Below are 18,754 nucleotides of genomic sequence, written 5' to 3' on the forward strand. Positions count from 1 at the left end.
TAAAGAGTACTATTATAGAATAAAGTGAATTTCTAAACAGACTCAAATAAACTTAGGTCGTGACTCTACACAAAAAGAACTATCCACTTGCTAAAAAGATCTACAGACCTGTATTAAAGCATTTTATTCCACAATTTCAAAAGTTTATGAATTAAGTGGTTATTTCTGACCATTTTATAGTTTTTTAAATCTATTTCACGCCTTTATTATTTGCATTTAGAACAGGTCATGGAAGTCAGACAACTTGAATTAAGATGTGAAAATAGCTCTGAATAACAATATCAATATGTATGTGGCAACAATACTGATGGATCATTCGTTTTGACTGTCTACCACATTCATGCCATTCTTTTAAGTTAATAACCTGCCTCTGATTTTCCTTCGCAATCAGTGAAATTACTTCAAAATTGACAGGGACAACACATCACAATTCATGGAGTATTCAGCAGTTGAACTGACATCCATAAAAGGGTACATCAAGACTCAATTATCGGACCTCTATTATTTAATATTTTTTATAAATTACATATTTTATTTTTACTTCGCGATGACCATGAGGGCATTCCGATGTATTGCTACCGCCTAGATTTCTATTACGTAACTTTCGTTTTGGGTTTGTAACCGATCTATAAACATTATAAATACGCGCACACAAACGAGTACAAAATAACATTCCTTATCGTTTGTTATAAATACATCTCTTAAATGAATACTTATAAAAATATTTTTACTTAGAACATAAATTAATACTTGTAATATGAAAATGTTTTTTCGTTAGATATGTACATGTATATACAAATGACTTTATATATATATACATGTATATATAAGTAACAAATCAGTCATTTTTTAAATTTCTATGCACACGTCCCGAAAAAGTGTGTTAATGCTTGCAGAAGATCCTCTCAAGAACGTTTTTTGGTCATCCCCGCAAGGACTGGTAACTCTGCATGGAATATTGGTTTTGCGGGGAAATATGAATGTCTATAATCATATCCAATCTTTTAGAAAAATCGAAGGTTTACAGAAGAATGTCCACCATGCACTTGCACTGCACTATTATTAGAATAGTAGATTAGAATATATACAAATGGATGAAAATTATATATACAGGGGCGGATCCAGCCATTTTAAAAAGGGGGGTTCGCAACCCAGAGTAAAGAGGGGGTTCCCACTATATTATGCTCCCATACAAATGCATTGATCGCCCTCTTTTATATCCGTTAATGTATACATGTAACTGTTATATTGATATGGTATATAACAACAAACCAGTGTATACTGATTTGTATCACTTCAATATAATAGTTATTAAGGTGAGATTGAATTTCCTGTCATTTATTCATCATCCATGCACGAAATAAGTCCCAGAATTTTTTTTTCATATATCTCTGTTTATTAACCTCAGTTTCCGGTACAGAGATGTATTTTTTTCTAAGACAAGTGCTTTATTTAACCATCCACAAGAACTTGCGGTCATCCGATGTTCAATACTTCAGTACTTTGATATCAACATGGTACCATGTATATAAAAATGCCGACACTTATACTATTGAAAATTTATTATGTATACTTGAAAGACACAGTGCTGTTTTAATTGATATTTTTAGATTTAATTGAATACGAAAATCCTAATGAATTACAAGATTTTGTGGTTGGAAATAAAACAATTTCAAAGAAGCCTGATTTTGATATACTGTAACAGTCAGCTTAAATATCACGTGATGATTGATTGATTGTTGGTTGCTTAACGTCCAGTGGCAAATATTTCATGCATATTCAGGACGATATCACGTGATGAGATTGACCATTTATTTAACTATATCTTACTAAATTAAATAAACTTACATTTTTTCACATCTTTATTTTATCTAATTTAAATTTTGTCCTTTGTCATGGCATTTTTGCAACAAAATAATACCTCTTAATCAGATAAAAATTGACGAAAAGCGCTTTACGATTAAACTACGCTATTACGTACGATGAATTACTTATACGAGCAAAGTTTTCGTCACTGAAAATTAGACGTATGCTTAACATGGCTATCGAATGTTTTAAAACTTTATATGAATTGTCACCACAATGTATACACTGTGACGATTAAGCTGTATTAAAAGATTGTATTATATATAATTCTAAATATTCTTATATTGTAGATAAATCTCGGGTTCGAATATATTATATTTGTTGCGTTTCATTTTTGTGTTATGCAATTTATTGCATGTACATTACGTTATTTTATTGTTATGTCTTTTATGTCGGATAAAAGCTCATGAACACAATGATACTGAAATAAATATACATATTTATACTGAAATAAATGTACATATTTATATAAAATTATTAAGTGTATTCTTATATATCTTTATGTTGAATCATTACGTTTTCTATCATGAGTCTTGCTATAAATTATTTAAAGTTACAGGAAGTTCAAGTTGTCATGACCGTTGTCAAATAATGACATTTTTATGGGTAGCTGTCACATATGTTTACGATGTATTTGTTGAAGAAGTTCCTTGCGAGATTTGATATTCATATAACATTTGCGTTTGTGTTCCTTCAAATGATCAAGTAATATTGTCCACTGACGACTTGGCGGTCATTGCCATCAGTCTGCTGTCAAATATCTATAAAAAGATTCTATGACAAAATAAATAGTCACTTTTATAACACAAGTGTCCGAAAACAGACACAATCATCTGTCATTTATTGCGCTTAAGTTCATTTTAAGGTTCTAACATGTATATATCAAACTTGTAAAAAAAATAAATACAAATCTGTTCTGTAATGTAACTATATGTTGTACCTATATATCTAAGCTTTCAGTAAATAAGAATATTTGTCATCGTCATGAGGCTCAAAGAAGGAAAATCTTGCACAAACTTTTACGATCTTGTAATATTTTTTCCATCAAAAGTTGTTATAATATCGCTCAATATCATACGTTTCGTTTCTACTTATTAGTACTAAAGAAATGTTATACAGTGCGACGTTCAATTTATGAATATGAATTTGCGTACCCTTTCTGGGGCCAAATATTTTTGTTTATAAAACAACAAAAATAAAGCAATTAACCGACAAAATAATTTGAACGATGAAGACAGCGTTTGGAAATCTTGTTTTTCTTTTTGTGTTATGGGGTAAGTGTTTTTTACTTGTTTTTGTGTCGTAAATAATTCAAGCGCTGTTTTACATAATATTTGCATCAGAAGTAAGCATTGACGAATGCTGATTCGCATGATACCCATCTTTATTGAATTTAGTAGTATCAAAACTGTCCTTAAACCTGCAATTGATCAATGATTATGGAACAGTGTACGGACACCTCCTTATAGTTGACTTGTTTTGCTGCACGGATACCTGCTCGTCTTTGCTTTGCTACATGGTACCGACAGCTGCTTATATTTGACTTTAGCTAGTTTTCTATTTATGTTTTGTGTACTTTTGTTTGTCTGCTTGCCTTTTTTTTCTTTTTTAGTCATGACGCTTTCAGTTTGTTTTCAGTTTATGAGTTTGAATGTTCCTCTGGTATTCATCAGCTCATTGTTGATATACTAGCTATATATACACCTCGCCAAAAGTAAAATAACACCTGATAATTTTCCAGAATCGTTTTTTACTGAATTCATAACTTATCGAAATATTGATACAATGAACTAAATGTGTGTTTTTATAAGATAACATATATAATTATATTAATTGAAAAGTAAAAGATTGGACTGTTTTTTATGATTGTATTTTTTACTATTTCATTTTGGGCAAATGGTTGTAAAATGGCAAAACAAAATACAAGATGAAGTTTCAACTTATACTGACGTTTTTGAGGAGTAGGTCCGGTAAGGGCCGATTTTGGCCTCAAATTTCAGGTTCATGTAACGAAAGTTTTTGGACACTATCTATCTATCAAATATTTCAAAAAAACGTCACTTTTTAGATGGTTTTTGTCAAAAATGAATGTGGCCGCATCCGTGTTCATCCTCAACCTTTATATATGTTTTGTATTATCATCAAATACAACTTACACATTTCAATATTATGAATGAACACGAATGCGGCCACTTTCATTTTAGACGGAAACCGTCTAAAATATGACCAAAATGCTAAAATTTTGAAGATTTCAGTAATTTAGCATGCCTTAATGATGCTAGAACGCGATATTTGTGCAGTTTATCGTCAAAAACAGCTCATATTTATGTAGCAGAAGCATTTTACTTTCCAAAATATAGCTTAAAGATTACATTTTCACAATTTTCTAAAACTGCTATATTTTAGGGCCAAAATTGGGTCTTAGTGAACCTACTCCTTTGCTTTGCACTATACACAAAATTCTTTTTAAAACTCGAGACTGACAATTTGTAAAATTTAGGTCACTAGCGAGTGTATCTTTCACGCTTCCGGACAAGTTAATTTACACGTCGTCTCAAGCTTTGAACCACGCCGCGTTAATGTTCTAACAGGAATTCTTTGCATTCTTCAATCAAGGCTGCAGCTCGTAATTCCTGTTAATTCTTACTAGGAGGAATCCTGTTGTTGATTTTTCGACCAGTATCATCCCAGACATGCTCAATGAGATTCATATCCGGTGACATTGGTTGCCAAGGAATAGTGTCAGTTACCTCCTTGCGTAAATAATCTGAAACAATGCGTGCTCTGTGTGGCTTAGCATTATCGTCAATGAATATTGGTCTAGTTGCAAGATTGTGATAGTCAAAATGTGGCTCATCGATATCCCGGGTATGTTATCGTGATATTTTATACACGTCATAGTCCAATCCAGAACATAAAAGTCCATTTTGCAGTCATATGAAAAGCATCTCCAGAATATAGGGGTAAAATATAGATTTTGGCTTATAACTCTGAAACAAAAAAATTTAAAGCAAATCTGACGGTTTAAAATTGGTTAAACAAGTCAAAATCTATCTGCCCTAAAATTTTCAGATGAATCGGACAACCGGTTGTTTAGTTGCTGCCCCTGAATTGGTAATTTTAAGAAAATTTTGCCGCTTTTGGTTATTATCTTGAATATTATTATAATAGATAGAGATAAACTGTAAACAGCAATAATGTTCAGCAAAGTTACATCTATAAATAAGTCAACATAACCAAAATGGTCACTTGACGCCTTAAGGAGTTATTGCCCTTTATAGTCATTTTTTACCAATTTTTCGTAAATTTTTGCAATATTTTACAAAAATCTTCTCCTCTGAAACATCTGGGTCAATTTTATCCAAGCTTAGCCACAATCATTATTAGGGTATCTAGTTAAAAAAATTGTGTGCGGTGACCCAGCAAACCAATCAAGATGGCCGCCATGGCTAAAAATAGAACATAGGGGTAAAATGTAGATTTTGGCTTTTAACTCTGAAACCAAAGCATTTAGAGCAAATCTGGCGAGGGGTTAAATTGTTTATCAAGTCAATATCTATCGGCCCTGAAATTTTCAGATGAATTGTATAACTGGTTGTTGGGTTGCTGCCCCCAATTGGTAATTTTTAAAGAAATTTTGCCATTGTTGGTTATTACCTTGAATACTGTTATAGATAGAGATAAACTGTAAACAGCAATAATGTTCAGCAAAGTAAGATCTAAAATTAAGTCCAACATGAACAAAATGGTCAGTTGACCCCTGAAGGAATTATTGTCCTTTATAGTTAATTTTTAACAATTTTCATTAATTTGGTAAATTGTTGTAAATTTTTACAAAATATTTTCTTCTGTATCTAAAGGGCCAAGTTTATTATAGATAGAGAAAATTGTAAATAGCAAGAATGTTCAGTAAAGTAAGATCTACAAACACAATTATGTCATGAATCCATCTGTGTCCTTCATAGACCAAGGTGAGCGACACAGGCTCTTTAGAGCCTCTAGTTTAAGGTACCTAGGAATAGAATTTGTACCTGAATTCTTACCTGTCGATTAACAATAGATTAAAGAAATATGTGGATTCAAAGCAGTATCAAATTTAATTTTAAAACAAAAAATAGGAGCAAAAAAATTTAGGTGTTGCTTAACTTTTGGCGAGTAGTTAACTGTATCTAAAGAGTGCACTGATACTTACATATCAATGACTTGCGATACGGACAGAATTTTATCGTTTAAATTTAAGACCTGATCGTTGACTTTCTAGACTTCATATATATACATGCTAACCGTTGCTCATGACTTGGTAGACTTATCTTACTTCTACTGATTTTTGACTTGGTAGACTGGTCGGACTCTAATCGATATTTGACGGACACCTGGTCATCGTTGAAGTGGTAGATTTACCAGATTCTTATTGATATTTGACATATACCTAAGTATCGTTGACTTGTTATACTGCACAGATTTCTACTAATGGGTTCATTGCTTTGCTATTGGACACTTGCTCATTAATTCATGAAACATGAGTCGTTAAACTGGACGGTTTTATATACTGGTCTTTGCATTGTACATGTCCTGGACACAGCGGACATAAATTATTATGGTTACAAAATTGAACATTTTCACATTTTGTAAAAAAAAAGTGTTCTCTATCTTAATACATCTACTACATATAAATTGAAAATTACAGACAATTAAAATAAAGATCTTACCATACGTTTTATAATTGGTTACAAAATATTCGAAATTTGTCCTACATCGTTTTGAATTTTCTTGACATTTTTATAAATATGTAATTTTAATTTGGCAACATACTCAAAATACTTTTGCAACTCCGAGCATATCACATGAAAGCTATGACCTATAATTTTGGTAGTGAATAAAAGACTATTTTAAAGCTGCATGTACATTTTAAGTTTTCAAACCTTCATGAATGATTGGAAATATAGTGTGAAACAAAAGCTTTATTGAAGTGCAAGACTAAAATACAACTACAAGTACAATCAGATAAAATTTAGAGAGGGTGGGAACGATATAAACAGCTTTTCCTAACTTGTGAATCTTACTTCCAGAAGTGATGTTAATACAACAAATTGGGACAAAACCTGTCGACCCCCCACACACATCTAATACAGTTGATACCGGAAGTCACGCCTCTAAGCCAGTTGAAACCGGTACTCAAAAGGTTCCCTCAAAGCCAGTAGATACCAGCAAACAAGGATCTCAGCAAGATGATACCGGAAGGCCAGCTGATACCGGAGTTCCAGCATCGAAGCCAGCTGATTCCATTACACAACAGCAACCTTCTAAGCCAGTAGATACCAGCAAACAGCAAGGATCTCAGTCAGATGATACGAGAAGTCCAGCATCTAAACCAGCTGATCCCGTTAACCAACAAGAGCCCTCTACGCCAGTAGATACAGGCAAACAGCAAGGTTCTAGGCCAGATGATACTAGAATTCAAGCATCAAATGTAGCTGATTCTGGTAATCCACTAGGTTCCTCACCGCCAGTAGATACAAGCAAACAGCAAGGATCTCATTCAGATGATACAGCTGGAAGTCAGGCATCTAAACCAGCTAATCCTAATAGTCTACAAGTTCCATCCAAACCAATAGATACCATCAAACAGCAAGGATCTCGTCCAGATGATACAATTAGTTCGGCATCTAAGCCAGCTGATCCCGTTAACCAGTCCTCTACACAAGTTGATACAAACAAACAGCAAGGTTCTAGGCCAGATGATGCTGGAAGTCATGCATCCAAACCAGCTGATTCCGGAGGTCCATCATCTAAACAAACTGACCCCATTAACCAACAACAACCTTTTATACCACTGGAAACCAGCAAACAGCAAGGGTCTCAGGCAGATGACGCCAGAAGTCAAGCACCTAAACCAGCTAATCCTGGCAGTCCACAAGATCCCGCAAAGCCAGTAGACACAAGCAAACAACAAGGATCTCAGTCAGATGATATAAGCAGTCCAGCATCTAAGCAAGTTGATACCGGTAGTCAAGCATCGATGCCAGCTGATCCATCTAACCAACTACCTTCTATGCCAGCAGATACTAGCAATCAGCAAGGATCTTTGCCAGATGGTACTGGGAGTCAAGCAACTAAGCCAGCGAATACCGGTACTCCACAAATTCCCGCAAATCCAGTAGATACCAGCAAACAAGCATCTAAGCCAGATGATATCGGAAGTCAAGCAGCTAAACCAGCTGATCCAATTAACCAACAAAAGCCCTCTACACCAGTTGATACAAGAAAACAGCAAGGATCTCAGCCAGCTGATCCCAGTAATCGACAACAGCCCTCTAAGCCGGTAGATACCAGCAAACAACAAGGATCACAGCTAGATAATAGCGTAAGTCCAGCATCTAAACCAGCTGATCCCGGTAATCAACAAATTCCTTCTAAACCAGCTGATCCCGGTAATCAACAAATTCCTCCTAAACCAGCTGAAACTGGTAGCAAACAAGGATCTACGCCAGACGATACCGGAAGTAAACAAGGACCTAAGCCAGTTGTTTCTGTAGATCAATCAGCCACTACAGAATGCCCCAATTTACCAACACGATATGAGGATAACATACTCATTATTGAATCAAAAGAATGTGAAATGTAAGTATAGCAAATACTGTATAATCAATTAATGTTAATATATTTCCATTGCTCAAACGACCAGAAAAATACAACAAATTTCTTGCCTTTGCGTAAATTAAATCTGACACTAGTTATTTTTTAACGAAAGAGGTTGTATTGATCCTAATTTTATTTTCAGAGAAAAAAATGATAATAAATTAAAGCACTTTCTGGATATTTGTAAAAATCATTTTATGTAAATGCCTTTATAAATGTGCACTTGTCTGAAATAATAAAATTAATGTAATAATTTTAATTCACAGAGGAGTTTATAAATTTTCATGGCGATAGAAATATGTTTTTTTAATTTGATTTGAGATTTATAATATCCTCATTTAGGTATGAAATTTTCCTTTTTCAAAACCTATTATTTAAAATGAGATTTACTTACTTTCATCTATTATTTGCATCATTAATTAAAAGAGTCAAAGAGTAAGCTATGTTTTGGAAATTCGACATTTCCGCTATAAATAGTGTAATGAGAAAACAATTAGAAAAGTATGTATGTCGTGTACAAGATGCAATTTTGTACATGTTATAATAATTTGTAAAATGCCAAAATACAAGTTATGACATGTACAAAAGTACCTCGTACATGTTACAAATGTATAACATGTACAAAATATTGCTTAAAAATGGTTTTAACCTGTACAAAATTTAAAAAAATAATAATAAAGCAGAATATACATTCACGTAAAATTTATCAAATAATTAGGAACAATAATCAAATGCAAAAGAAGGTGCATTATTTACACTTTGCATAAAATATCTCATTTTCATACATTTTAAAAACAAGATTTTTTTACTTGTTGCTACAAGATAGAGACATGTGACACCTTTGAGTTGCACAAAACTTTTATTCGTCTATATTTAAACCTACCATACTTACAACTGCCTTTCTAACACTGACAATGCACAAAACTTTGCCCTCGAATTAATGATATCTTGCGCACCATCTCTCTCACACTCATATCACTCATTGGGACTTCAGACACATTTAAAGCTGCATTTCCAAGAAATTGAACCTGTTTCTTTTACTCCAGTTGTCCAACTAAGGTCTAAGTTCCAATTTTATAGCCATGCACCAATTTCATTAATATTCATAAACATGCCGCCTGTTATGTTTTTTCTCATCGGCAGGGCCCATATCAATAGAAGGAATGGGAATGATAACGCCTTGGGAGAGAACAGTTAATCTAGTTTTTGAGTTTTTTGTCAAGGCTTCAGCTATTACCTACTAACCCCAAAAAGCCCTCTTTCGTTCACGTTTGATGTCAATATTTGAAATTTTCGATAAACCCTCACTGGTATTGAAAGCAGGAATATCACCACCTGAAAGCGCCCTCTTTTGAGAAAGTATAGCAGTAGATGGTCATGCTGATACTTCCTCACTAACTATGTTAGCATCAATTCATTCAATTACCATTGTTTCAACTGTTTGTATATTGTTGTCCATTCAATTCACCATCAGTTTCAGTGTTTGTGTCAGTATTTAAATTTAAGTGCCGATATGTTCTGTCTCGGTAAAGGGGTCTTCACTATCAGTATTATTGGATACAGAACTTGCTCCAAATATTGCTTCTAAGTCTTCTTCTGTTTGAATACCCATTTAAGAATACAGAATAATGTTTATTGACAACATAACTTGTTGTGTATTTTAAAGTCTTTAAGGTATTAAGTTATTTAAAAAACTTTTAAACTGGTCATTAACTGTATCAAAAAGGTATCAGACATTTTCATGAATGGACAATATAAAAAAAAAAGTGAAAATATTATTGAGGTTAATGGCATGTGTTATAATATTAGATACATACACATGTATTTTTTTCTTCTTCAAATTTTGTACAAGTTAAAACCGTTTTTAAGCAATATTTCGTACATGTTATAACATGTATGAGGTACTTTTGTACATGTTATATCTGGTATTTTGGCATTGTACAAATTATAACATGTACACAATTTTTGTACATGTTATAACCTGTACAAAATCGCAACTTGTACACGACATATATATTGATGAATATACATATTGCGAATCAGGTAATCTAATTATGTTGTGTGTTCTTTTATACAAAGCGACATCAATGAGACATTAACATTTGTAACACATGTACAATAAAGGCCATACAAGACATCTAATGTTACCATATATTGATAATTGTTTACATAATTTACATTATCTTTTTCAAAAGCTGCCCGAGTCTTGACAAATATAAAGAAAATTTCAACAGATACAAACAAAAAGCTCAAATCACCAAACAGTATATTTCTGAGCTAATATTTCCAAATCTAAACTATCGACAGTATTCAATGATTTCTGTTGACTAAGTATTTGGGTATGTTTCAGACTTTCGTTTTTTTCATAGCCTGTCTAAACTGGGGGCGATAAGTGACGGGACATAATTAACAAATAATGTCTGAGCCTGTCAACCACAGGCTGACCTTAACATAACTTTAAAAAGATTCGGATGTAAATGCGTGTTAACTTATATTTCCAGAACTACTATTAATCAAGATGATGATATTCTCGATATTATTATGTACATCTACATGTACATGATAGTCGATGGAAAATAATTAGAAAAGATGCGACAAAAAGAAAATAATTTAAAAAATATGTTCGTCCGTATGCATACATGTGAAGAAAAACAATGTCGTATAGAAACGGCAAATGTAAAACCAGTATGGTACATTTTGTATTTTCGAATTAACAACTTAAAAAGACACACGAATTTTGTTATATGTATTAAGACAATGATGATTTTTACAGTGTGGTAGAACCTGCAGATATTAAAGACGTAGATTTAGACGACAGGTAGGTCAAATTTAACAGATAAAAACAGGAAAGTTTTGAGCAAGAATGTAATGAAGTATTGCATACACATTAATGCACCAAACAATTGTATGTCAAAATAAAGCTTCCATCGTTTTCATATCAACGTTTTTCTCGTTCAATCTCATTCAGACGAAACATGTAACGTATTTTTTTCCAAACTATAATACATAAATATATTATCCGTTTTGAATATCGACATGCAATAAATGTATCCACACTTTGCAAAACAACTGAAGAATCTCAATATATGATAAGAATGTGGTCACAGAAGAATTTTTAGAAGGTTTACTTAGACAGTGAAAAAATCAGTGATCACCAAAATTAATTATTATAATAATAATTATCTGGAATGAATCGGTCTTCGGACAAATGGATTGTCGGATTAATAGGTTTTTGAATTAACGGGACGTTGGTGTAATGATCTATCAGCAACTGAGCTTTGTAGTTTTTTTTAATGTCAGACTATTAGGCTTTCGCGTTACCGGAGTTAGTTAGTCAGCTAAACAGGAAACGAACAATATTGTTTGTTGACTGCTTAACTTCCAGTGACAAATATTTCATGAATGTTCAGGACGATGGATCCACAAGATAACTGATATAAACCAAATTATTTCGATCGTGTTTTAACTCGTTCATTCAAAGGGGCACTAGCTGTCGAATTCATGTTCACCGATTTTAATCAAATTCTAATATTAGATTTATAACAATGTAAAACATTTATTCAAACTATTAAAAGTCTTAAATAACCATTTAACAGGGCACGGACATGAAAATACGTAGCTTCGTTTCGTGTGTATTTTAGTCTAGATGCCATCTAATTAAATATCGAGTTGACCTCTAAAGTCATCCGATGACCATATAAGCGATGTAAACATAAATATAGTTATAAATAGATTAAACAAACTCGTGCTGTTTGATTTTTCTAGGTCTATTTAATTTCATATTATAGATGAAATATATATGTTTATCATCGTTTTTACCTGTATACGAATGAGTTTTTGTGAAACGAGTCAGTCAATCAAATGATTTACTTTTGTTTCACATTCAATGTTGACATTCTTTGCCTTTAAATAACTTTAGTCGAAGTATTCACTTGCAAGTGAATAATTCATAATCAATGTTTTGTTAGCTTATTTTGACAAAATTGAACCATACTGGCTGCTAAAAGCGAATTATTATTTCGATATTTGCATTTCATTAATGATTGAGCAAACAAAATAATGAATTAGATTTTTTATATATCTCATAGCTAGTGCCCCTTTAAACTAGAAGTTATAGGTTATTGAATATTATCATGTTTATATGTATTTCAGAGACAATAGAGGAAAAGTCAAAGGCAGAAAATCCAAACCAAAGAAACACATGTACGTACCACTATTCAGTAATAAACTAACTAACTTTCCTAAATATCTATTAGGTGATTTAAAAAAAAATAATAATAAACACTCATTGACAGCAACTATCAAATCCATTGTGTTTGATGTGTATTTGTTTAACAAACACTATCCCGTTAATATATTTATGAACGTAAAACTTCATACGCTTATATAAATGTTTATTATTGATGCGCAAATATCAGAAACACAGTTTTGGCAGTATTTGGCCACAGCTTTATTACAAACTACAAAATTATAAACACATATAACTAGATAAACAGTTAAGATATATATATAGCAAACAGATAGATAATTAAATGAACGTAGTCACCTTTCATATTGGCAGACTACAAAAGATAACTAGATAACTAACTAGATAGATAACTAAATATTTACAATAAATGAAGCATCCAATAAAATAAAATAAAATGAATCCTGGGATACAGAGATTCATTATTTTTTGTGTGGTGGGTCCTGGGATACAGAGACCCCCAATATCAAATGTTTTGGATGCTAATTGAAATATGCGACAAAATGACGCATATCTAAAGTAAACGCAGCGAAATCCTCAAAACAAATATACATCTGCTATTGTTGAATGTAGCTATTGAAAAGATTGCATTCGCAGTCATACTGCGCGTGATCAATCGGATAAGTGATAACCCACATTAGACAAAAAGTAGCACGGTCAATGACACACATTGCTTACACTAATAACCGAATTTATGCTGAATCATAAATTCTATTGTGTTAATTTTGAGAATAAAGCAAGAAAACTAGACACTCCAACATGTCTGCAGAAAATTAATAGTAAAACTGAATTGTTAATAAAATTAAAGTAAATTGAATCGCCTAACATTTAGGATAAGGTGCTTTATATATTGCGTATACAAATCTTTCTCACAATTTTCCATTATAGGAAAGAATACCGGCCAAAGGCAACATTTAAATATATCAACAAAGCAAACCAACAATTGAATGATGACCAGACAGTGGTCTCATCCGGGTCCTGTCCAGAATTACCAACAAAACGTGTGTTCAATGTAGTAACAATAGAACTGATTCCAGGTCAATGTGAAATGTAAGTATATTTTCTGAACAGGAATTACAGCTTCTTTTCTATAGACATTTTCTATACGAACCTTCAATTTTTTAGAAATTCTATTGTCAAAATTTAACGCGATAATAATAATCATCGATGTATGTTACATTAATACCTTTAATAGTACAAATGTACTAGACTAATTATAATAAGTGGTATGTCATAAAATGATATAAAAACAAATATATATATTTATACTCTACGGAATAACTTGATAATAAATCTTTTGAACATGACGAGTAAAAGTTAAGAAAATAAAGAAGTACAATTTTTTTAATTGATTGTAACAGTTATTCCTGTAAACTCAAGTGACATATATTTTCGTCACGACACACTTGTATTCGATCGGCTGACGAATGCACCAAGAGCTGTCTTGTTTACTAACACTAGAAACAAAGCAAGCTTACTATTACATATAGTTACTAGATAACATCCTGATAGAGCTCTTACATATCGATTTCTGTTATGAATAATACCATATTTTAGACTCGTAAAATTCATTTAGTAATATCCTTTTTACTGTCTAGTTAGTTGTAATTGCACATGGCAGAAGTTATTATTATTTTTTTTATTAATACTAGTTTTTCACTATAACAGCGCACCTAAGAGAAGAAATTTACTTTTTATTTAATACACTGATTTCGTTGGACAGTTGGCTATTATTGAAGAAGGCTTTCATATGTTAAATATGTATATACAGAAGAATTTCGAATTTGTAAGGTCCATCTGACAGTGGTTTTTTTTAATATTCATAAATTCGTTTTGAGTAAACATAATACGTCAAGTAAGATTGCATTCCGACTGGGAACTTACTGTGCCCCTTTGATCACAGATTTGTTCGATTCATTATGATTACAGGAATCACAGCTTTTGATATGTTGATATTTCACATTAAGTATTTGTATTGTTCCTACGATACTGGTATTCCAAAGTAAAATATTCTTTTTTACATTTATAATTCCATACTTCACTTTTATGGTTATATAATTCATAAGTTCATGAACGTCTAAATAAAGAACTTTTGTGTGCGTCTTTGAACTACTGTCTCATTAAAGAACATATGTCATGATGTTATTTTTTTTAGTTATAAATACATGTAAAGGTTTGAATTATTAAACATCAGCTGTTAAATAATTCTCACCCTTTAACATGAATTTAACAACATGATATATAATACTAAAATAAGACAACAATTCAAAGACGCACAAAACAGTTATATAATATTTAGATGTTCATGTACTTATCATTACATGATATGCATGTTTAACGAGAATCTGTCAGTTTGATTGGCTAACAGCAATCGCGCGCGTCATTAAAAATTAATATTCATATCAAAATGAACTTTAATTTACTTTCGTGATGATACGTGCGTCAACAAAAAAGTGCACATGTAAAAAAAAAGGACAAAAAATGTTCATGGTCTTAATAGCATACCAATATAATTATGCGAAATGAATGCTTGTTTTGGTATTGGGATTTTAATGTGTAATCATACACACAATTTTTTTTTAAACACACTAATATTCGGTCAACACTTTAATAACCCAATAAATTTACTAAAAGAAGCATCCAGTTCTAAAATAAATTATAAGACCATAAAAGTGAATTTGTGTAATCTAAATAAAAAAGACGATGTGACATGATTGTCAATGAAACGACTCTTCAAAGAAGACCAAATGATGGAGAAATTAACAATGTATGGTCACCTTACGGCCTTCAACCCATATCGTATAGTCAGCTATGATAGGCCCCGAAATGATATGTACAAAATAACAGTGTTGGGTAATCGGTTGAAATTATCAATCGATTATTTGTGACTATCAGTTGACAGCAACCAACCGACTATCGATTATATTATCGCATCATCGAACTTTGCCCTTTTTTTTTAAATGAAGTAATGCTTTTAGTCAGATTGTAGATGTCTAATGAGTATATTGCACACCATTGCAGAGTTTAAACGTTCATATTTGATCTTTTGTTTCCTTTTCATTTTTTATTTAGCAATTAAGTCAGTGAATCAATTGAAGTCTTATTATTACAACAATCACACAGAAATCTATAAATTTTAATGGTATAACTCACATTATAATTTCAAATGCATAGCTGTATAATAATTTGAATGCTTCTCATTACGAGATATATAAAGTTTTTAACTTTAAACAATTTAGCTAATTTGAAGGCCCACTATAATTCCTCCCTTAGGCTGAGAGGTGATGAAACTACAGTAAAATAATCAAAAAAGCAAACTATAAAAATCAGTTGAAAGGGGTTTATCTCAGCAGATTGATACAATTAGAAGCCAACAAACAAAAGAGGTTACAGAAATGAATGCTTAGACAAGCTTAGTAACGTAGAAGAAATATGTTCTTGGCAGATTGAAGAAAATGAAATTTTCATAGTCAAAAGTTCGAAACCACGTCAGTTGTTGTCGTCATATCTTAATGTCGTTGGATTGCTGTCTTATTGACGGATACTACGCCTCACCTTTTATTTCGAAAAAAACCCAAAATGCATTAAAAGTTGAACAAACTTCGAGTTATTAAAAAGTCTCTGGTTTGAAATCTTGTCTGAGAGGTAATACGCCAATGCACATTTTACTTGTTAAAATTTCGTTATGAAACACATTATTATATACTGTAAATGACATGTTTTATATATGGCTTATTCAATTAGATAAACATAATAATAAATTATATCAGAAAAATATTAGGTTACATAAAAAATAAAAATGACAAACTTAATGTTAATTAAATTGCAGAGAACTGGAACTAGAAAAAATTGAGAGGGACGATCAACTGGATAAAAAAGGAAAGGGCAAAAAAGGCAAAGGTGGAAAAGACATAGGTGGAAAGGGAAAGTATGTATGAATAAAACTTTGTGCCAATTTCAGCTCCAAAGAACACCGTACTCCATGTATTCCACATGATGATTCAATTATAATTTCGTCGCTTACGTCTTTAAATAGTAGTAGTATAAGAATCCTACTAAATCGAGATGTTGTGTAACAACTTATATACGATAAACTACAAATTATTATCATCGTCAATTGGATGAAATTTTGGTATAAATGAAAGGAATGCGCGAAATTTTCAATTTACTACTGTACTAGGACAGATTATTAGAATGTTTTTTACAATAAAATATTTGGGATATCTTGTACGTTGTCTGCTTCAGTTTAAAAGTGCATTCTATAGAATGTATGTCTCCTGCTGGTAAAGTTGCATGAAAATAATTATGAACTTTGACGTGAATTGGACTGGTACCATATTTATCTCAATTATGATGTTGTGTCATATTCATCGTTTACCTAATCATTTGTAGTTTCAATTTGTTGTATGTAAAAATTTAGATATATAGTATACATACCAAATTGAAAACTATTCATTTAACAAGGATATTCTCAGCTACAAGATATCGTTAGACCTTCAACAATACGCAGACCCCATATCGATACAGAAAGATATATATATATAAAAAGAAAAATCCGCGTGATGACTTAAATTTGAAACTATTCAAAGGAGAAAACTAAAATCTTTATTTGTACTAACAATTAGTTAACAATTATAACAGATAGAAGCCAAAGACAATCCCTTCGGGCAGTTGTTATACAGAAAAACAATAGAACAAACATCAGTTGAAACGGAGGCTAGACCCAGATGTGTATTATATTCCCAATTTTTTTACATAGCGTATGCGTACAACTTTTTTCTGTTAACGTAAAGGACCTTAAGTTTGTGCAAAGATCAACACATAAATAAAACCAAATCAAAATAAATAAAATTTGAGATGACTGAATATATTTTTTGTTGTTGTATTATATATGCATCTTGCTTAATTTTAGGAAACATAGTACAAGACAAGACAAAAAATTGTAAGTTTATTTTGGTTGCACGCTCAGTGATAAAACATAAATTAAAATGTGATTCTAGAATTTTTTTTAAAATAACGCCTAATGTTATCCATTGCACAGGTTAATCGTCTGTTATCGTTGATGACATATTATTTATTATAGAGGTATTTACTTGCTCTTTCTGCCCTGTTATATATTAGAGCTGTATTGGATCCGAGACTCGAACAGCCAGTTCATAATAATTTTACATGTTTTTGTTAATTAAATGATTTTAATTCTTCGATTAAACTAAGAAACTTACCATGAAGAAGATATCGTAATTCATATCTGAACTTGTCCTTTCGCATTCAGTGATTCACGATGGATTTTTTTCTCAACATTATCAGATGTAATTTCTGTTTTTAACGTATTGGCGTTTCTTAATTTTGTTTTTTTAAAGACATTTGTAAAATTGAAATATTATTTTCTATATTGTAGATTGGAAATGGTCCCAGCTGTATCATTCAGGTCAAAACAGACACAACCACAGTTACCTTGAGTCGTGTTTACACGGACAGCCACTAAAATGCCTTATCCTGTTGAATAGATATTTTTCTTACGATGTATCATAATATATTATTTCCATTTGTTTCTTTTGTACTAAAACTGAAAAGAAAAACTTGTTTTCATTTCTAGCACACTCCTCTTTATAAACAGTCGTCTTTGCATTTCGTATGTATCAATATGTCCAGCTCTTCACAACATTCAACATCACTTAATGAATGGCTATTATTTATTTTGAATTTATTGACCCATAAAATTAATTTATGGGTCAATAAATTCAAAATAAATTATTGCCATTCATTATAAATAAATTTCTATTAAAATTAAGGCGCAAAGAACTTTTTATACTATTTACATTAACAATAACAACGTACACACATGTTGGTGAATGAACACACAACGTCAGAGTGGGCGTGTCGCCATAAAAATTGACAACATTGAAAATAAAACTAATACTTTTAACCAATCAGAAGACAGTAAATACACCAAATCTATTTATTTCTATATAACGTGAAGCGACATTTTCAATTTGATATAGT

General features: G+C 31.7%; 1 protein-coding gene across 1 annotated transcript; it reads left to right on the forward strand.

Annotated features, from left to right (window-relative positions):
* The first annotated feature begins 2,984 nt into the window (after positions 1-2,984).
* On the forward strand, positions 2,985-18,330 carry LOC139519160 (sialidase-like). Its single transcript, XM_071310995.1, has 8 exons — positions 2,985-3,140; positions 6,936-8,487; positions 11,279-11,323; positions 12,658-12,708; positions 13,640-13,801; positions 16,581-16,679; positions 17,664-17,693; positions 18,150-18,330. Exons 1-8 carry the CDS (start codon positions 3,095-3,097, stop codon positions 18,208-18,210), a joined length of 2,046 nt encoding a protein of 681 aa, XP_071167096.1. The 5' UTR covers positions 2,985-3,094; the 3' UTR covers positions 18,211-18,330.
* The last annotated feature ends 424 nt before the right edge of the window (positions 18,331-18,754 follow it).

This window comes from Mytilus edulis, chromosome 4 (genome assembly GCF_963676685.1).
Source record: "Mytilus edulis chromosome 4, xbMytEdul2.2, whole genome shotgun sequence".
NCBI classification, from domain to species: Eukaryota; Metazoa; Mollusca; class Bivalvia; order Mytilida; family Mytilidae; genus Mytilus; species Mytilus edulis.

Excerpts from the sequence above, each read along its gene's own strand:
- LOC139519160 (XM_071310995.1), top strand. The coding sequence starts at position 3,095 with ATGAAGACAGCGTTTGGAAATCTTGTTTTTCTTTTTGTGTTATGGG. Across the intron at positions 8,488-11,278 it reads GAATCAAAAGAATGTGAAAT|TGTGGTAGAACCTGCAGATA; the intron begins GTAAGTATAGCA and ends TGATTTTTACAG. Across the intron at positions 12,709-13,639 it reads TCCAAACCAAAGAAACACAT|GAAAGAATACCGGCCAAAGG; the intron begins GTACGTACCACT and ends TTTCCATTATAG.